Source organism: Aptenodytes patagonicus, chromosome 7 (assembly GCF_965638725.1).
Source record: "Aptenodytes patagonicus chromosome 7, bAptPat1.pri.cur, whole genome shotgun sequence".
Taxonomy (NCBI): Eukaryota; Metazoa; Chordata; class Aves; order Sphenisciformes; family Spheniscidae; genus Aptenodytes; species Aptenodytes patagonicus.
This window is the reverse complement of record NC_134955.1, coordinates 49,819,728-49,841,893: the sequence shown is the minus strand read 5'-3', so window position 1 is coordinate 49,841,893 and position 22,166 is coordinate 49,819,728. Positions and strand designations below refer to the sequence as shown.

The window sequence follows — 22,166 nt, the reverse complement described above, 5'->3', positions numbered from 1 at the left end:
GGGACTCCATACAGCACCTTTCCACCTCCGATGCTTTCCCACAAGACAACAGGACCCATCAGTGAGCAGGGCATGTTGTTTCTGATTTTCTGGAAGTTTATTATACATTGGAGCCTCTTCAGCACGCGTCACTTCCTCCTCTGGCGATATTCCAAAATCTTTGCCTTCTGGCCAATCCATGATAACTTCCAAGATTCCTGGGTGACTGGGGTTTCCTATTCAAGCCCGTTGTGTGATCAGTGCGACCCACTTACTCCACGGAGCATCAGTTGCATGATGTGTTGTCCTGGTTTCGGCAGAGATAGAGTTAATTGCCTTCCTAGTAGCTGGTACAGTGCTGTGTTTTGGATTTAGGATGAGAACAAAGTTGATAACACACCGATGTTTTAGTTGTTGCTAGGTAATGCTTACACTAGCCAAGGACTTTTTAGTTTTCCATGCTCTACCGACTGAGAAGGCTGGAGGTGCACAAGAAGCCGGGAGGGGGCACAGCCAGGACAGCTGACCCCAACTGGCCAAAGGGACATTCCATACCATGTGACGTCATGCTCAGTACATAAACTGGGGAAAGCTGCCAGGGGGGCCGCTGCTTGGGGACTGGCTGGGCATTGGTCGGCGGGTGGTGGGCAATTGCATCGTGCATCACTTGCTTTGTATATTATTATTATCATTATTATTATTATTACACTATTATTATTGTTGTTGTTATTATTATATTTCAATTATTAAACTGTTCTTATGTCAACCCACGAGTTTTCTCACTTTTACTTTTCCAATTCTCTCCCCCATCCCACCGGGGGTGGGGAGGGGGAGTGAGCAAGCGGCTGTGTGGTGCCCAGTTGCCGACTGAGGTTAAACCACGACACCCTGTCACTCCAGAAATACAGATGGGTTCTGCCCCTTTATAGCTTGATGGCATTAGGGTACACTGTGTACCAGTGTCTACTAGAGCCTTACATTCCTGTGGGTCCGACGTGCCAGGCCACCGAATCCACACAGTCCAGTAAACCCGGTTGTCCCTTTCCTCCACCTGGCTGGAGGCAGGGCCCCTCTACTCCTGGTCATAGTATTAGTTTCTTATTTCCTGCAAGTATGAGTCAGAAGTCTCTTCATTAAGATCAGAAGTAAGATCAGCCCTTCTACTCTGTCTGGGGAACTGCCCGCTGGAAACTGGAGCAGCAATTTTCCTGGATGAACACCCTTTTGTGATTGTTTTTCCTTGCAACTCACGTATCTGTGCTTCTAGGGCTGAGGTAGGTTTTCCATCTCATTTCCTCATGTCCTCTCCGTGGTCACGCAGGTAAAACCATAGGGTGCCCCGTGGTGTGTACCCTTTATATCCTCTCTCTTGAGCAAAAGAAAGCTGACTCCTAATAGCCGAGATACTGATCCGTACAGATGGACAGTAGGATCTATCCTCTTCAAGTTGCTGGACCTGCCGGGACAGTTTCTCCACAACTGAAACGAGGGAGGAAGAGAGACTTTCTTCATACTGCCAGAGTTGGCCAGCCCATTCATCTACTGTTTTTTCCTCTCCGTCTTTCCAGGTCATCACTACCAATGAGTTGGCATATGATGATGGTGCGCTCCATACAAACTTCTGCCACATGGGTTGTGTGCACTTGAGTTCATCTGGATTTTTGGATAGCTGTTCATTGTTCAGGTCATCATAAATCACCTCCAGCACGGCTAATTCCCTCAGGTACTGGATACCTCTCTCCATGGTTGTCCACTTGCCTGGGTGACATATAACATCTTCCTTGAAGGGATACCTTTCCTTCACGCTTGACAGGAGTCGCCTCCAAAGGCTGAGGACTCGTGTCCCGTTTCCAATCACTTTGTCAATGCCTCCTTCCCTGGAAAGGAATCCCAGCTGCTTGGCTTCTTTACCCTCTAATTCCAGGCTACTAGCCCCATTATCCAGCATCGGAGCAGCCAGATGACAATATGCTCACCTGGATGATGGCTGAAACCTTTTCGTATATCTTGCAGCTCACTCAGGGATAGAGATCGGGTGGTTACTGCCTTGTTTAGGAACTCTTCCTCTTCTTCCTCCCCGAGCAGTTGCCAGCCCTCCTCCTCCTGTTCTCGTGATGGCCCTTCTCCAGGGTAGTCTGCCTCATACACTTCTTCCTCCGCTTCCAAAATTTCTTCTTGTGTACAGGGGCGACTGATACCGGCACAGGCTGGTTCTTTGGTTCAGCTGCAGGGCCTGTTGCCAGGGTCTGAGTGGCTGCAGTGCCTGTCGCTGGGGTTGGAGTGGCCGCAGTGCGTGTCGTTTTACCATCAGATCCAGAGACCTTCTCTTCCCTTTGAGGGTACTGAATGGTGTTGAACAGGGCTCAGTAGGCATGGGCCAGGCCCCAGCACGTTGCAGTGATCTGTGTCTCTCTGGAGTTTCCAGGGTGACAGCATACTTTTTCCAAATATTCTACTAATTTTTCAGGATTCTGCACTTGTTCAGGGGTCAAGTTCCAAAACACTGGGGGTGCCCATTGGCCTAGGTATTTGCCCATCTTGTCCCACACACCCTGCCACTCATAATTATTCAGCCTTGAGGCAGATCTCTGGATGATATTCTTAAATTGCTTATTAACCTTAGACAAAACCGAAACAATATTCCCAAGAGATACTATTAGAAGTATCTTAACTACCCAAGGATGTTCAAGATACTGAAAAGTTACTGTAATGAAGGAGGAAACATCACAGAAGAAGGCAGCAACGCTGCCATTCTGTATTTCCTCCGTAAAAAACCTCTCAGAGGAAGAACTGTAATTGCTAATTGTCTCCACGAAGTGGTACCCGAAGTACAGTAATGGCTTCAGTACAAAGCTCAAATACCAGATTAAGCTCAAGGCCAGTGTTTTAATAACAAACCTCCCAGGCAAAACATCAGTAATCACTGCAGACCACAGCAAACTGCAAAAACCAACACTAATCTTTAACACGTAGAGCAAAAAAAAGAGCATGATGCAGATCAGATAAACTAATATTGAGAACAGATGAATCAATATTGTGACCCGCAACTGTTAACAGATATAAATTCCTTAATGCGCTCTGGTTAATCTGTTGTTACCTCAATCCCTTCGAGCCCCACGTTGGGTGCCAAAAAGGACTGTCGTGGTTTAACCTCAGCCAGCAACTGAGCACCACGCAGCCGCTCGCTTACTCCCCCCCTGCCCCTGGTGGGTTGGGGGAGAGAATCGGAAGGGTAGAAGTGAGAAAACTCGTGGGTTGACATAAGAACAGTTTAATAATTGAAATAAAATAAAATACTACTACTACTACTAGTAATAATAATAGTGACAATATACAAAGCAAGCAATGCACGATGCAATTGCTCACTACCCGCTGACCAATGCCCAGCCAGTCCCCAAGCAGCGGCCCCCCTGGCAGCTTTCCCCAGTTTATGTACTGAGCATGACGTCACATGGTATGGAATGTCCCTTTGGCCAGTTGGGGTCAGCTGTCCTGGCTGTGCCCCCTCCCGGCTTCTTGTGCACCTCCAGCCTTCTCAGTTGGTAGAGCATGGGAAGCTGGAAAGTCCTCGACTAGTGTGAGCACTACTGAGCAACAGCTAAAACATTGGTGTGTTATCAACATCATTATTCTCACACTAAAACCAAAACACAGCACTGTACCAGCTACTAGGAAGGAAATTAACTCTATCCCAGCTGAAACCAGGGCCAAGGTGATTTGACCGAAGTGAATGCTATGCTTATGAAAAAAATCAGGAGAAAAATCCAAGTTTCCCAACTTCTAGTCCAGTCAAATGTTCCTTTTGCACTTGACTGGCCTCTCATTTCATATGCATGAAAAAGAGAAAGATCTTCAAATTCAGTTCCGTTCATGAACTGTGCTGCTGTCCTTGTTTTGCACACTCAAACATCATTAATCTCAGAGTACTGGAAGGAATCCCCCCCAAAAAATCACAGATTTAAAGGATATCTATAGCTCCATCAATATTGGAGCCTATGAAGTTAAGCCCGTAAGAAGAAAAGATATCTGAATAGTTCTGATCTCATCAGTTAACAGGATAGTGATACACAAACTGGATTTCACAATTTCTTTTACATTAATCAGTCATGAGTAATATACTCAAAGGTGCCTAAATGTTATATGATAGTAATTTTCAAAATGTAATCAAAAGACTGTTGTGGTGTAAGGATTACTTCCAAAGGATCCAAAAAACTAAGAAAAGCAAGTTGATTATCGGTAGATTCATTAGACCGAGTTTGCACTTTTATCAGTAAGCTTTTCTGAATCGGTGAATTGAAAAGATTGAAACCCACTGATTTAGAAAGTTAAGGTTCCTTTGAAAAGCAGCTCTAGGAAAATTATTAGTAGTTTTAGCTGACTAAAATGCAGGTAAAGCCAAAGAGTATACTTAAAAATGTCTAGTGGGCTAGTTCTCAGGTATCTAAGTGTCTATGAGAGCTGATTTTAAGTGACTTTTGAAATGAAACTTTGACACACTCTATAAATACAACTTAATCTTAGCATACAGTGCTTAAATTCTGCATCCACCAGCAATGTAACAATTCTGAGTCCTTCTGGGAATGAAGTGCTTTAAAGATATAAAATACCTAAGACGGTTAATAGGCATCTTTGTTGACCACTGATCCAGAGAGGCAAAAGGTGCCCTGAACAAACATTTCACTTTGCAGTCTAACTAAAATTACTTAGAGATGCTTATAAAAATGAAGGATGCTGCTACCTACCCACAAGATAACAGAATTATTTGTGGAATATTTACAAAATTATTCAAAGTTACTTTACGAACTATTCAGTTTCTGCTTTATTTTTAAAAGTACATAAAACAATTAAGAATTGGCTTATTTGTGCTTTAAAGACAATCAATGTTTTAAATTTTATTTCTGGCACTCAGACTACTAATTAAAAATGTACTAGGTTCACAATCAAACCACCACCTGACTGTCCATGAACAGCAACTTAGTTTTGCTTTTTAAAGAAAATACTTTAAAACTTTAACACATCAAGAACAGATGTGCAGAGAAAGTCACTCGATGATACAAATTCCTGTGTCAAGACTTACAAATATGAACTTATGTTCAGTTACAAAGATATAAATATTAAGTTCCAAATCCAAATTAATCTAAAAATGAAACTAATAATATCTACTCAAATAATAGTCTAATGAATTAATTAATGAGACATAAGTTCACCAGATAACTTCTAGAAAGGTTAATAAGCTACTTAACACCCTATCTGAATTTAGTAACATTAAAAAAAAGCACAAACATTTACATATTTAAGTGGCTTCTAAATTTCATTTACCAGACATGTCTTTCATACCTGCCTTGCAATATTGACACATCCTTGAGTTTGTTCAAGAACCAGAATCCAGAAATTGCAAATCTGGCCATAGAGTCTCAATATAATCACATTATGCCGAGATACCTACAAAGACTAAGGATATCCAGGTCAGCAGTTCTGAAATGTTTTAAAACAGCCCTTTTATTTCTTGTAATAACTTGGGACCCCTCTCCACCTTCTTTGACTTACTTTGCCTATAGCTTCCTTGGCTTATCTCACTTGTATATATACTTCCATGTTTTATTCTCCCTCTACAGCCAAACTATCCATGTTATTTCATCTGCATGCACCTCTCAAGCCTTTGCACCGCTAGCACCAGAAAACTGGCTTGGGCTCCCAACAGTCTATTCCCTACCTCCAGACTGCAGCTTTTAACAAGATTTTTCTGCACAGCACTCGTCCCAGTGCACTGAAATTCACTGCAGGTATACAGCAGTCTCCCCAAATCTCTTCAGTCTAGCTCTCCAGTTGCTTCTCAGATATGTCCATCAAATCACCTCTCCTTTCTGCAGCGCTGTATCCCACAACCTGGCTCCACGAGTTGTCCAAGAACAGAAGTGCAACCCTGGCCTGGTGGAGCTGCCCCAGCCCTTGGCTCCGGCTCACTGCAGCTCACTGCAGAGATGGAGAGCGGTCCCCCACCAGCTCTCCAAATGACGTCACATATACGAGGGCAAGCCACTTGAACCGTAACCTTTGGCCCTGTTCCCAAATGCTGAGAGGGCTTTTCATGTGGTTGTATAAGAGGAAAGAGCTTTTGGAGTAAGGAGGAGAAGGGAGTAGGGAGAGATCAGAGAGTGAGCAGAGACACAGAGAAGGGGAAAAGAAAGAGTGAATTTTTCTGGGGTTCCTTCCACAGGAATGTTTTCCTGAGAAACAATGACCTAATTACAAAAGCTTTTTATTTAGTGTAATGCTACCAAGCTGCAGCTCTACTAGTAAGACAACTACACAAAGACATTGACTGCTAATCACACTTTCACAATTATATCTAGAAAAAATAAATACTTATGCCATTGTACGGGAGAGACAGTTCTGAATTTGTAAACATGTTAAGTTTGTCTCACAGACATACTTAAAAAAGGTGAAGACAAAAAGAAGGAACAAGAAACCATTGTGAGACCAATTTAACACAATTGGGGAAAAAATCCCGCAAAGGCTTGGCCCTGATTTTCATCTTCATACAATGGGAATTTTGCCATTAATTACAACCAAAATGAGATCTGGCCCCTTAAAATAAAGCAGGTGATCATTATCCTTAGTTTGCAGAAGTTGCTCAGCACTTGACAGGCCTAGGTTCGTAAAAATATGAGCTATGCTTAAAGAGAGCTGAGGTCTGGAACGAACAGAAAGTCAGGACAGAGGCACATGAACTGAATAAGGACCAAGAAAATGGAGCGCTGACGATCAAAGCTGAAGCACACTAACAGGCTTGGCAGACAGGGATGATGATGAACACAGGATGCCTATTCACAGGACACTTGACTCAAGCCAAAGCAATTTAGTTCCTCCCTTCCACAAACACTAAATTTTCTCCTAAGAAGTTCTTATGTTTAAAAACAAATGTTTTTAAAATGAAACTGTGTGTATAAGTTTAAATTAGGGTAAAAAGATTATTTATATAAAACTGCACTTTATGAAAAGTCCATGAAAAACAACCTGTGAAAATGCTACTCTGTGAAATGACTTCTTTTCAAAACTGTTAGAGTAACTTCAACCTCCTTTAAAATACCCTATGATAATCTTTTAGCAATAATACTTTGAAAATACTATGCAAGTGGAGAACATTAAACAAATGCATCGCACAACATATACATTTATCCCTGAATAATCTTGTTCTTTGGAAAGTAAATCAAACCCAACAACGGTAAGTGTTAACAAATCAGAGGAGTTGCAAAAGCAATTCAGAAAAACGGTCAAATTTGTGAATTGCTTTCTTTTACAGCTTATATGCAACTGCCTAATTTGCCAGATGCCTGGATGTTCCCTGATTAAATAATACATGTGCCTTACTTCCAAACAGATTTTAAAAACCTGGTAAGTGCTTTTGAGTGGTAGAGGTAGCCCTTCTTCGTGGGCTATCTGCAAAGGTTTGGGGTTTGCCTATAGCTTTTGTGAGTAGAGTTCTGGTGTCTTGTCCTGGGTAGTATTTTTGGCTCTTGCGCAGAAAAAAAAAAAAGTGTATCTTGTATGTCTGTGTACAGTTTCTTTTTTGGTAGTGCCTTGTGAGAAATATAAGGGGTCCCACGTTACCATAACCCTTGTATAGCAGATCAGGAAACCTCCTCCCCACCGTGCCCTCCCCGCAGCCTGTGCCGTAGGTGACGTGAGTGTAGGTGCCCGTGAGTTCTGCTGACTCCTGCCCAGGCCTGCAGCTTCCCAGTCATGGACGGCACAACCAGGCCTGGGATCTGGCACGGGTGTGATAACGCGGCGATTTTGGACCTTGCTGGTGTGCTCTGGCCTGACTTCAGGGGTGCCGTGACAGAGGCATGCTTATGGCAAGGGGCACTGGCTGTCCTCCCAGGCAGGAATATAAATGTGCTTTGGAGGTGGTTAGAGACTGGAAGAGGACAAGAGAAAAGGCTTCTACTCGTATTCCTCGCCAACCCTTTAGGTAGTAGAAAGAAATGCAAATTAGGCAGTGCTAGGGAGCGCATCACAAGAATGAGTGCCTTGGGAGGCACTGCAACACCAGAGCTCCATCCACCACTCCTTCAAACTAGTCACACGTTTAAAAGTGCGCATTTTGTGGAAGAGTTCTTTATATTCAAAGGCTTACATTACATTACCCTTTGAAGGAGATCAGTTTTGTGTTATAAATTAAGATCCTGAGGGAGATCTTTCTAGTCTGTTCTCCACTTTGAATCTAATACAGAAACATAGAAAACAGCTATCTAGCCAGCTAGCTTTTTTGTCCTCAAGCTGTCCTCAAGAAGCCTTTATATCCATATAATTTAAAACAGACAAGATACTACACTGCATATTGCATGGAAGAATCCTGCAAGGAAATGTGATGGCCCAAGAGCATTTTATCTTTAACTTCTAATAAGGTGAACCGCAAAACAAATACCACATGAGGAATTTATAGTGCATAGTGCCAAATGCTTTATTCATTGCTTATAAAATGTGCTGCCAGTAAATGTTTCATTAAATGTTCATTTGTGTTAAACAAGAAATCCTAAAGACACAACAACTGTGAAAGAGGAAGAGAGAACATGAAGACGACAGGCCTGGAAAAACCATCTAGAGAAGAGGGAATGGCATTATAACCAAAGATAAGTATTGTTATCATACCAAAGTCTTCCTTTGAAACTCTTTCAGGAATATTACAGAAGCATGTTAATGGACTGAACTAGGTCTCAGGATTCTGGACTCTACTTCTAGCTCTGCCTGTCAGGTACTCTTAGGGGAGGCGCTTCCACTTTCCAGCATTAGTTGCTCTCTATCTACAGTAACAGTAATAATATTATCTCCTTTATTTTTATTAAACTTTCTGTTTCACACTGTGTAAAGTACAAGGAAAAAAAATATAGAAAATAGAGCAGTGTTAAGAGATCATCTAATTCAATCTCTTTCTCTGAGTGAAGATTAAATAGACCCATGGAATTTCTGATTACACAGCTTTAAAGGCCTCCAGTGATAGGGACAACTTCCCCAGGAAAAGAATTCTATTGTTTACTTATGCCAGCCATATGAAAACATTTCCTAGAGTCTAACATGAATCTTGCCTAATCTAATTTAAGGTTATTATTACTTTTGCTTTGTCAAACATCAGTGTGGAAAATGGGTTGTAGCTTTCACCCCTTGCAACAACCTTAAAAGCTGTATCTGCCTCTGGTGTGTTTTCTTTCTGGACACAAAAGTCCTTCCTCTCTGACAATGTTTTCTGGATCCATGATGACCGACAGTGCTCTCCCATGGAACCTCTGCAAACACAAATCTTCTCTGAAATATGCCAAACTGCAACTCATCTGAACTTTACGACACTGGCACACTTTCCATTCCCTCATTTGGATCAGTAATGGAAACATGGAAGAGTACCAGATGCAGGATGGATCCTATGAAGCTCTATTCAGTACATTACCTTCTCATTTTCACAGGGTACTGCTGAATGACAGGAACTCCCTGGATGCCGGTATCCTAACACTTTTGTAACTGCCATAGTGCATCATTTGGTGAGGACTGGTCAGAACAAAAAGGTATAAAAACACTTCCCAGAATCATAGAATCATAGAATAGTTTGGGTTGGAAGGGACCTCTAAAGGTCATCTAGTCCAACCCCCCTGCAGGGACAGCTTCAACTAGATCAGGTGGCTCAGAGCCCCGTCCAACCTGACCTGGAATTTTTCCAGGGATGGGGCATCCACCACCTCTCTGGGCAACCTGTGCCAGTGTTTCACCACTCTCAGCGTAAAAAATTGGTTCCTTATATCTAGTCCCAATCTACCCCCCTTTAGTTTAAAGCCATTCCCCCTTGTCCTGTCACAACAGGCCCTGCTAAAAACTTTGCCGCCATCTATTTTATAAGCCCTCTTTAAGTACTGATAGGCTGCAAGAAGGTCTCCCTGAAACCTTCTCTTCTCCAGGCTGAACAACCCCAACTCTCTCAGCCTTTCCTCTTAGAAGAGGTGTTCCATCCCCCTGATCATTTTCGTGGCCCTCCTCTGGACCCGCTCCAACAGGTCTGTGTCTCTCTTATGCTGAGGGCTGCAGAGCTGGATGCAGAACTCCAGGTGGGGTCTCACCAGAGCAGAGTAGAGGGGCAGAATCCCCTCCCTCAACCTGCTGGCCACACTTCTTTGGATGCAGCCCAGGATGCAATTGGCCTTCTGGGCTGCGAGCACACATTGCTGGCTCATGCCCAGCTTTTCATCCACCAGTACCCCCAAGTCCTTCTCGGCAGGGCTGCTCTCAATCCCTTCATTCCCCAGCCTGTGTTGATACTGGGGGTTGCCCCGACCCAGGTGCAGGACCCTGCACTTGGCCTTGTTAAACCTATGAGGTTCACACGGGCCCACTTCTCCAGCTTGTCCAGGTCCCTCTGGATGGCATCCCGTCCCTCTGGCATGTCAACCGCACCACTCAGCTTGGTGTCGTCTGCAAACTTGCTGAGGGTGCCCTCGATCCCACTGTCCATGTCGTTGATGAAGATATTAAACAGTACCGGTCCCAGTACAGACCCCTGCGGGACGCCACTCGTCACCAATCTCCATCTGGACATTGAGCCGTTGACCACTACCCTCTGGATGTGACCATCTAACCAGTTCCTCACCTAGTGGACAGTCCACCCATCCAATCCATACCTCTCCAGTTTAGAGAGAAGGATGTTGTGGGGGACCGTGTCAAAGGCCTTACAGAGGTCCAGATAGACGACATCTGTAGCCCTTCCCGTGTCCACTGATGTAGTCACTCCCTCATAGAAGGCCACTAGGTTAGTCAGGCAGGACTTGCCCTTGGTGAAGCCATGCTGGCTGTCTCGAATCACCTCCCTGTCCTCCATGTGCCGTAGCATAGCTTCCAGGAGGATCTGTTCCATGATCTTCCCAGGCACAGAGGTGAGACTGACTGGTCTGTAGTTCCCCGGCTCTTCCTTTTTTCCCTTTCTAAAAATGGGTGCAATGTTTCCCCTTTTCCAGTCAGCGGCAACTTCACCCGACTGCCACGACTTCTCAAATACGATGGATAGTGGCTTAGCAACCTCATCCGCCAGCGCGAACTGCCATGCAAACTGCCGCACAAACTGCCGTGCCACGCCCTAGCTGACGCGCCACGCCCTGTTTGCCCGTCCTGGTCACAGCGCTCCCTGGGGCTGCCTTGAGTGGGAGGGGGGGGTGGCAGCCGTTGCTCCTGGCCCCGTCCACACCTCGTCAGATGCCCTCGTGAGAGCTGCCGGCTCCCGGCAGGTCTCTGCGCTCCCCTGTGGGTTCCCCGGCTGAGGACACCCCCCTGTACGCTGTGATCCGCCGCTCCGCTGCGGGACGCGCCTGCACCGGAGCTGATCGCCTCTGCAAGTGACGGTTGGTGGCGGTTACACCAATTTAAACGTTACACCGTTTAAATCTGCCGAAGCCTTTGTCCATAACATTCCCGTTCCATTTAATTACCAGACAAACACTTTTCATTTTACTAGTGCACTTCTAGAATGATTAGTTATTATTCTTCATGTCTCCAGCTAGTGCCATTTTGCTCTGTGCTTTGGCCCTTCTGATTTTATTTCTGGTGCTTATGTTACTGTTTTACACTTACCTTCAGTAATTTGACAGAAGTAATTCTTAGTTGCCAGTTTATTTCAACTTGCCATCAAGCTCATAATGTAGTCCCACATATTTTTCACTACAGTTTCTTAAACTTCTGTGGGAGGATACAGAAGAGCAGGGGAACCGAAAAGATGTAGGGAAAGAAAGCACAAGTCAAAAAAGAGACTGACTCCACGTTACGGAGAAAGGAAATGAGAAAAGGAATGTTTAGCTACAAAGGAGACAAGAATGACAACTCAAACATCAACATGTATGTTATTTCCACACATGCCCAAATTTATTTTATCACTGTATTCATTTATTTAATTACAGTACTTACATATGAGTGACTTTACTTAAACTGTTGAAGGAATGGGCCTCCAGACTCTGCAGTGTTTCATCTATGGAGATGTAGCTAAACACCAGCAAACAGGAAAAGAAACAAGTCTCAGACGTTGGCAAGCCATGGCTCGTGTTCATCATGCCACTTTATTTTTCCTCTCATTCTTTTCCTCATCCAACTGCCACGACACTGCCAGACACACGGACAGTGTCTGAGGGAGGAACTTTTAACAGGATTTTGATTTTGACTGATGCCTTAGATGCACGCTATACCGCAGGATACAGTTAAATCAAAAAAACACAACAGTGCTATTAAGCAGCAAAAGCAAACATCCATATTTCACATTTCAGAATCACATTTCTTCCCTTTTCCCCACTTAAGATCACCTTGGAGTTCTCTAAGGGGATCTAGCCATCAGGTAAATTGGCATATTTCTCTATATTGAAGAATTAAAAAGGAAGGAAAGAAACAAAGATGGTCCTTGGGCCATCACTGCAACAACTGCTGCAATTTCTCTAGAGAGAAACAGATCATCAGGGCAACTGATGCTTTGATATTGCTGAGGGAAAAATGTGCTCTAACATGAATTGAGAGAGAAACTCTAGCCATACAGTGAATGTCATAAAGGATGTAAGGAGTAGTGTGGCTCAGAAGCAAAACCAGACAGCAAGCTTAAGAAATATTTATTCGCACACAGTTTAGACTGAGTCGCATTTGTACTGCTAGTGATCTACTGAACGTGATGAGAAAATGGCTCTACAGAGTCTCTCCACCATCATTAGGAGGATGATAATACTGGAACTACTGTTAAAGGCTTTGAAGTGTGAATAAAGTTGCAATACAACTAACTAGTGCAGATTTTCAGAGTAACTGGCATTACTATTTGGGTTAAATTATCTGATTCTGTCTTTCAAAATTTCTCTTAGTTTTAAAATTTATTAATGCTGGAATAGCATTTAAAAGATGTAGTCCTGTATTTTATTTACTTTTCTAATAATATTTTATATATCATATTTCTAATCTATAGATCTTTTAAAATAATTGGAATGCCTTGCATATTCTTTATTTTTTATTATTATTATTAAAATATTTAAGTACTATCTTTTGATACTCTTGATCGAAATTAATGACTCAGTTTTTAATATTTTGCATGGTCACACACACCCTGAGCAACTTGATCATTATTTTAAATGCACAAAATTAAATTGACTAGAAGAGTCTTTGATGTCAATATTAGATGTCAAAATCAAATAAAATGTAATCAATCATAAAGAGACTGTATCATATGCCTGTCCTCCTTTTTAATCAGTAAACCTGCAAAGGCCTAGAATCATACTTAAAAAATATCCAACTGGTATTTTACATCAGTTCTAATTGGGTTGTGTTCCTTAAACAAAACAGAGAAGATTTTTTAACATTTTTTCCAATGACAGTATTAAGAGTAATAATAGTAAATAATAAATTAAAATATGATCATTTAACCCAGAAGAGCTTTTTAATACAATCAATTATGGATCAGATTTTTATTTTTTGTGGACCTTTTAAAGAAGATAAATCTTTATTTCTTTCAATGGATATTAAAAAGTATTTAAAATGTTTTAAAAAATTGGAAAGAATACTTTGTGACCAGCACATGCTCTAACAACCAGCAGATGACTAATACCACTAACTGTTCCAGGGGAATTTATGTCCTCTCCAGACTGGAGCTAAAAGCATATTACCTGAACTAATTTTAACTCTTCTAACATGAGGTTTATTTTTTATTGGTCACTTAGGAGAGGTATTCAACAGTGTTTGAAAAGATACCAGAAAAGTAACTAGTAGAGATTGTATGACCAACAGATTCTCTTTCTACAGTAATATTGCTTTTACAAAGCTATTTTCCTCTTCCAAAAGGAAGGAAGATAATAAGAGAGGAATGCAATAAAGGAAGTATTTCCAGTCTGTACCTCTGTGATTGAGTATTGCAGAGTTAGATGTTTATGTGAGATGTTTTGTTTTCCTGTAAGCAATAAACGTCTATTGCCCAGGAAATTGGAGTTTCAGTCTTAAAAGAAAATTAATTATTCCATTTTAACAGAGCCTACATTTTAACATACCAAGAGATAGGTTATATCAATGACACATTAAAAAAAAAAAGTTGTTCTATATAGCAAACAGCTATATATAAATCAGCTTGACAGAAAATGAAATTAAAACCGGAAAATGAACAAACATTGCATTGTCATGCTGGGGCTAGGAATTAGAGAGTACTTTTTGTGTGCTCCATGATCAAAATGGGTCACCTTACACCAGGCAGGCAAGTGCTTTTCTCTCACACATGAGAAGAGGCAGAAGAGTGGCAACGGGGATTCCTCCTCCCCGCACTCACCCCTACAGCCACCACGTCCCTTCCCACCGTGCTGCATGTCACATTTTTACTATACTGCCTGGCTTGGAACAGTTTTGTATCTTTCAGCTGTGGGACAAAAGTGGGAAGGAAACAGCTTATCTTTGCATGTTGACCTCCACTCCTCTGCTTCATAAGCAGATGTATTTGTGTACATTAATTAAGCCACATCATCACTGTTGACAGGGAAATGAGTAGTTTTATTTGCTTTAGTGTCATATAGATAAACACCCAAAAACCACACAAACACATTAAAAATCTCCTCTGAGACTGGAATGTCAAACAGAAACATGTATTAATGGTGCGTAAACATTTACTTCCAAGTGTTCAGAGTGCCTCCAAAAACCCCTTTGGGCTCTGGTTAATGAACACATAATACAACACGTTAAATGTAAGAAATAAAAATCATAGCAATCAGAACTGGAAGGAGTTGCATCAGAAGAAGAGGGAAAGCGTGTTTAAATTCCCATTTTGAAGGCGTGTTACAATTCAGCACCTCCTCTCCCTATCAGCTGTGTTTAATTTGCAGGATTTGAAAATGCCTTCACCACTCATCGCGAATACAGTCGTAGCTTAAACACCAAATGCACAGCTTCAGAGAAAGTCTGTTTGCAGATAACACTTTAATCATCATTGCCCATTCAGAAAGAGCCTGAGAACGCAGGATTTAAAGCAGATGATTGGCACATGGCAGTAACCACAAGGCCCTCTCCCTCCCCTTATTTTCTTCCTTCTCCCTCTCTCCACCTTTCTTCGCTTTTTTCCAGCCTCAGCATCCCCTGTGTTGCTGTGTTGCTGCCCACTGGCTGCCCCTGTTCTCCTCTGCTGCTGATGGAGGGCAGCTCGGTGACGTGTGGGGTACTTCACGAGAGGACAACCAGCAGCAGCTAAGGCAATCGAAGCCCTGAGTTGGGCTGTACTGTATGGGCTGGCACTGGGGAGCAGGGGAGGTGTGGGAGCACTGTGGTGCAGATGCTTGCTAAGCGTGGGGAGCCATGTGGTGGCACTGGCTGTGGGACAGCGGTGTGCACAGGGTGTGAAAAGGCACTGTGTTGCACAAAGGAAAACAGTGCACAGGGGAAGTGTGCTCCGCATAGGGCTGCTGGCAGAGAGCACTGTGCAATGTGGGGATGCTACTTTGCATGGAGAAGCTGTGGAGAAAACTGCTCAGGGAGATACAGGTCAGGTGTCTGTGAGGTACTCATGAATGTGACCCCAAAGCATCATCCTGAGCCCAGGAAAAAGGTTCCTTATCCTTGACCTTAAAAATACTGAAAGTTCAACCTGTCCTGAGTCAGTAGGAAATACCAGGTGAAGCCCTTCTACCAAGATTTAATGTCTTTGCAACTTTAAGGATGTAAACCAGAAATTTCTCTTGCATCTGAATACCTTACAAAACCTTTTTTTTTTCAGTGCACTGATGCATTTCTGACAGGAATTAGCTTTGCACTTTAGCATTTCATTGAAATGCTTTTTGTTTCATTCCTGTGGCAAAGCAGCACAAGGAAACAATCTCTACTTCTGGCTATCAAGAGTACGTAGATATGCATTCATTTAAGAGAAATAGCAGCTCTAAAATTTTTGTTTAAACAAGGTTCATAAAGAGGACAACTAAATTTTCTATTCAGTACAGAGGAAAAAAAAGGTTTATTTGTGGAAATTATATAGTAGAAACCATATAGCAAAATGAAGTGCTATATTTGGAACAGTAAACACATTCTCTATCACCCTATTGAAACTTCAGAACATTTTCTAGATGAGTTTACAAAGCAAGGAAAGATCTGGTAATTTTCATTGCTGATGGAAATTATGGGCTGGGAGAGGCAAATGAGATATGTGGTACATTAGAGGCCAAGACATACACACAAGAGCTGTAGTTAAAATACAGGTACTAGTTCCTTAACCCAAAGTTTATATCAAGAAGGTGGGAGTTCATGATTTGTAGTAGCAGTAATGCTATAAGAAAAATCCAGAAAGGCATTGACACTATTCAAATTTAAACCACTGTCTATTCTTTATAGGCCTTTTAAAATTAACAGGAGAAAGAGAAATGTGGTAATCCAGAAGGCATTGTACAGCAGGAGAGAAAGTGTAACACTACCACATCAGGTCATGATTTCAGGTTGGTTACTGCTATATTCAACTGCATCTATGCTATTTTCCTACACATAAATGTGGAGTAGGGAAAAGGTAAAACTCCATATTCAGATACTCTCTTTAAAGAATAATTTGGGGAAGATATTGACTTTTGTTTTCCCAGGTAGCCTTGAAATCACAAACCAAATAAACTGACATGGATGCCAACATATTATCTTAAGATGTGTAAAAAGCACTATTCATCTCATTCAAGGCCATAAGGTCTTTGTAATTTTGACTTTCCTCTTCGACTGAAATGTGATCAAAGCGTGCAACAGAGCGGTTATCTGTCACCATGTTACTACCAAACAGTATAGGCAAAAGATTGTCATTGACTCATAATGCCCATGGAGAGAGACTAGGTGGCTAAGTGTCCTTAGCCTACGAGGTCGCTAAGTGATCTAGAGACAGGCAGTGTGAATACCCCTTCATCACCTCTGGTGCCATGAAGCTTAGGAAGATTTGGTGTTACAGCCTTTTGGCCACTGGAAGTTTTTGGAGGCTAGGCATCTTTAGAGAAGGGTTCACTGAATTCTTCAGATGAATACCTGTGCTTTTACAAATTCATAAATATTACAGTTTGAGAATTTTAAAATCTGAAAAGCATCTAAGCAATGGATTACGTGTCACTGAAAGCCGAAGAGTTGACATCCTTCTATATTTAGTAAAACTCTGAACAGTTTATCACGTTTATATATGATACTATACATCATATAAGGGACATTCCCCCCCACAAAAAAACCCAAAACAATACACCATCTACCTGATTAAACTGAGATGGTAAATGAGGCTGCAGATATTCCAGAACAATTACTTATAAGGATTTTAGAAAGTCATTACTTCAATACACCTGGATGAAACTATAAAATATAATTAGGCAGAACTCCATGTCCCCCCAAAGTGCTGTTTCATGAATTCTTAAATAGTAGTCCATCTCAGCCATTCAGCCAAAACTCAGCTGAAGTTAAGACTTGCAAGGAATGTCAAGGACAACAAGAAGAGCTCCTATTGCTACATTAGTAACAAAAGGCTGAACAAGAAAAATGTGGGCCTCTTGCTGAATGAGGTGGTTTATTTAGTTAACAGTGGACACAGATAAAGCTGAGCACCAGGCTGGATAAAGCCCTGAGCAATCTGGTTGGACCTTATAGTCAGCCCAACTTTGAGCTGGTGGTGGACTAGAGGCCTCCTGAGGTCCCTTCTAAATTACATGACACTCTGATTCTAGGGAGTGAATCAGGAAATGGCAGAGATGTTCCCTGCATCAAATAGCCATGCACAGGATGAGAGATTATGGGTCAGCCACCAAGAAGAAGAAACAAAGGTGTGACAACTTTGTCTCAAGACTGCTGACATCAACGAGCAGTGCAGTGCAAGGGTAGCCACTTTCAATGGGACAAATGTTGATGTGAGGCAAATAAGTAGAGGCTGCTGGTTGTGCATTTACAGATTGTATCCATGCATGTGCTTACATACAAAGGAAGTGACACAATGGAAGTCCCTCTCACATCACACAAATACTAATATTTTGGTGAAAGTCCATCCCTAGTCTAGAAATGCCTCAGAGTCTCCAGTGAAATGAGTTACAAATCATGCGGGGAGCTGGAAACAAACTTTTAGCCAAGACCAGCAATAGAATATGTTCATTTGAATGAAACCATTTCTCATATTTTGTGAACTGCAAAAAAAAAAGAAAAGTTTTATAGCCTTATTTATCACACCTACTTCAACAAAGGTGTGCTCTTATCCAAAAATGCCTAGTATGCCTTCCTATAGCTGGTTCAGGTTATAAACAATGGGATGATTACCTGCAGTTCTAAAATGTGAGTGGTGAGGTAGCAAATGTGCAAGAATATTTTCATTTCAGAAGATTTTATACACAAAGACAGAATTTTGGAGAAGGAAAGTGATTTTTCATAAAAGAGCTAAAAGAATAGTATCAGAAACAAAACTTACATCCTAGAGATGTTGGGGAGATTGGAAAAAGCGTCACTTGGAATTGTTCTTAGATGAGTCTCCATAAACCTCCTAGAGAAATAAAAGTTTGGCAGTTAATATCCTTTGGTAAGTACAATTTAACATTAAAAAGTCCTACGCAACTCCAGCTCTGCTCCAATATTTCTATTCTCATCTTCCCTTTTCCCAATGTTTCCATCTTTGCCTCATTTCTATTCCTGTTTCACTATGTGGCTTGGTTTGCTTGGTGTGCTCCCTCAATCTAAACTACAACCTTCTGCATCGTCTCTGATAGGAACTCAGCATTCAGTGGTAATGATGGACCTTCCAAAACTCCAGCGCATGACCAGCAAACATATTTGCCCATTGAAGTAAATGAAGTATTAGAGTATAAACATTCTTTTAATCATTTCAGGCTCCACAAAGATATCCCATCCCTCATTCTGAGCAAGAAATTCAAGTATACCAGCCAAAATCGAATTAGAGCAATTACATGCTACCTCCACAGAATTCTCCATATACTTTGTAATAAATACAACATTCTTCCTCCCTAAACCTCTGATGTGGGGATGGCATGTACATTGTTATTCTTTAGCTTAAGCCCAGTTAAAGATGCACTTCAGGAGAGAATAGAATTATCTATCTTACCCATCTGCAGGAGGTTTCAGAAAAACAGGCAATATTTAAGGGAGATACTTATCAACAGCCAAGTTCTTAACAGAATGAATCTCTAGCAGACTGATTCCTCCAAAAAAGGAGGAAATGCTTTGTAAAATTAGCCTATAATGTCTGTTAAACTTACAGTTACAACCTGTCATTGCTGGATGAGGTAATTTTTGGTTTTCCAGTACATCTGGGAATACGCTTACATAATTTACAGTCAATGAATAGTCTGAAGAATAATCAAGAACAAATGACAAACTTCTCCCATAGCTGCTGCTTAAGAATAGTTCAGTAGAAAAGAATTAAACAAATGAGGGTGATTTCCTAATTATGTATTCTATTTCATAATGTGACGTATCTGATTATAATAATTATATTTGATTTACACAGACAAAAATATTATCATCTTAAGATTTATCAAGCTTCTGGAACTTGCATACAAGAACTAAAAATATCTATAGAAATTCTTAAAACTTCCATCTTGAGTAAAAATATACATTAAGAGAATGTACACTCCTATCATCCCAGAGGAAGGCTCTGTCTACTTCCCAAGTATACCTCCCCTACTCCATATACTTGTTAAAAGAATGAGTAAAGAGAATCTAGAGACTTCTATTTTTCCAACACTGGGTTGATATTTCTCTTGACCTCAATCCACCCAGCTCCCACCGAGCCCCCAACCAGGGGAATGTCAGTTGGTCCAGAGGTATACTTGCCTATTCCCCTGCACCCATAGCCCCTTGTCACCCATACCAGTGCTCTCCCATCCTTCTCCCTCCTCCACATCATACTACTGCTTCCTTCTATTATCACAGTCCTAGACAAAATATTTGTAAAAAACAGCTGCTTAGTCCAGCACAGCCCGCTGATCTTGCTGTCGTGTTTCAACATCTGTCTGTATTTCCAGGCTTTTTAGGAAGCTGGCAGTGATGACTGAGGAAGTTCTGGTTTCAGACAGGTTTTAACAAGTCTTAAAGTAGAACAGAGTTAATGAGGGACCTTGACAGGCTGGAGAAATGGGCCAACAGGAACCTTACACAGTTCAACAAGGAGAAAGTGCAAAGTCCTGCACCTGGGGAGGAACAACCCCATCCACCAGTACATGCTGGGGGCCAACTGGCTGGAAAGCAGCTTTGCAGAAAAGGACGTGGGGGTCCTGGTGGACACCAAGTTGAACATGAGCTAGCAATGTGCCCTTGTTGTAAAGAAGGCTAATGGTATCTTGGGCTGCATTAGGAGGACAAAGCAGTCCTAAGGCTTCTCCCTGAGACTGGTAGAACTCAGAAGCCAAGAAAAACATAGTTTAAGCCACTTCCGACTATCCAAGCTCACTTTTAACCTCTCTTATATCCCTCTGGTCCTCTGTTCACCTACATAATGCTGACTCACATGATAGTTACTTCCCATCACCAGTCACTACAGAACTAGTACTTAACCTATCACTTACGCATAATTCCATGTTCCAGAAAAGCAAGAATTTAAACACCATCCTAAGTCTCTCCTTGACCTCCTGCTCTTACGTCAGACATTCATCCCTCTCCGGTTTTGTCAGATAATGAACGGAGTCAGACCCATCATTCATTAGCTACACATGGGCTAAGTGAGCTCACATTAACCTTTCATTGACATACCTGAAATTTACACATTCCATCAGAAAAGCCTGGAAATTCTGGATAATATTTATGAATCAATTATATCAAAGTTGCTGTATTATGAAATTACTCTGCATTTATAAATTTCTAGACAAGGCTCCTGATACCTCAAGAATAGACACAATGAAGAAACGTAGCCTTAAAGGCTATACTTTGACTGAATGGCTAGTAAACTTATTACATGGGCTGGAAGTGGGAGCATCATATTTCTTCCTGTCTATCTGCTAGAGTTTAAAGATATACCAACATTCTGCAAATATGAAAAAAACCCATATGGGGTACAGGATGTGTTTATGAACGGACTCATAAAGAAAAGAGAGACAGTAAAGTATAAATAGAAAGAAATCTTAGGCAGAAGAAGAGAAGAAATAGCCCATTTCATGACAAAAACTTAGTTGTGAGGTGAGACAGTATGAGAGATTGTCAGTAAAGCTAAAAGACTCCAAGTTCATGTAATACACCTACTACATAAGCAACACGCTAAATCATAGCATGTAGCATATACTGACAAAGCAATTGGCGTTTGTTAGCTGCCATGCTTCAACTACTTGCTGTCTTAACAGATTGCTGACTGAGTTAAAAGGACCAATGATTATGCAGACCATAAAATGGAGTCAATGCAACAGGCCTGGGGACAGGCCCAAACTTTTAAGCCAGCTTTTGTGTACAAGCACCTGCAAAGCTCCAGTTCTCTCTGAGTTTTAAAAACCTGTGGGCTGATGACACATTACTGCTAATTTTAAATTGCTTTAGGAGGTGGCTTAAAACTTTGCAGAAAAAAATCAGTGTTTCCGTCCCTGTTTGCCAAGTGTGAGTCTGTGGATAATTATTGGTCGGGGATGACCAGGCACCAGTGGTGTGCTCTTCAGGCTGGGAAAGCAGCAAGTTTTGGAATTTAAAGCCCAAAGCCAGAAACAAGAAAGGCAAGACAGGTCAGGACTTCCAGCCTGCCAACCATAACATACAGTGTGAACATATGATGAATAATTGAGAATTCAGTATATTAATGGACTGTGATTCTTCCTGTCTTGCATGCATTAGAAATTTTCTTTAAACCTGCATGTTTCAATTTGAAATTTAGCAAGTAAGCCCAGTATCCAGCGAGCCACAGTATGTTCACAAAGAAAGTAAGCTTTTTCAGAATAAGGAAAAAACTTTACTGGGAAAATATGTATTAGTTTTCCAAGTGAGAAAAACTGTAACTATAAGCACTTATATATTTAATAGGCTCACTTAATTTTCTTTCTATATTAAGGCAAAGACAACACACAAGAATGTTCAATACCATTTAATGAAAAAATTGCTCCTGTGCTAACCTGAGTACTACCATTTATTTCTACCTTTATTTTCTCATTCAGATTAAATGCCTCAATAAATCCAGAAAAAATCTTCAGTCTTTATTCCATAAAATCTTTCAAAAAGAACCCAAGGTCTGATGTCACTTTCATTAC

At 41.5% G+C, this 22,166-nt stretch overlaps 1 protein-coding gene across 2 annotated transcripts in view; it reads right to left on the bottom strand.

Annotated features, from left to right (window-relative positions):
* TSHR (thyroid stimulating hormone receptor) overlaps positions 1-22,166 on the bottom strand; it is an 89,033-nt gene that overhangs the window by 42,479 nt on the left and 24,388 nt on the right. For both annotated transcript variants that reach the window (XM_076345226.1, XM_076345227.1), the window contains exons 2-3: positions 18,401-18,472; positions 11,917-11,991 (exon numbers count right to left, since the gene is read on the bottom strand). In XM_076345226.1, coding sequence (XP_076201341.1) covers positions 11,917-11,991; positions 18,401-18,472 — 147 coding nt within the window. The remainder of the gene's footprint in view (positions 1-11,916; positions 11,992-18,400; positions 18,473-22,166) is intronic.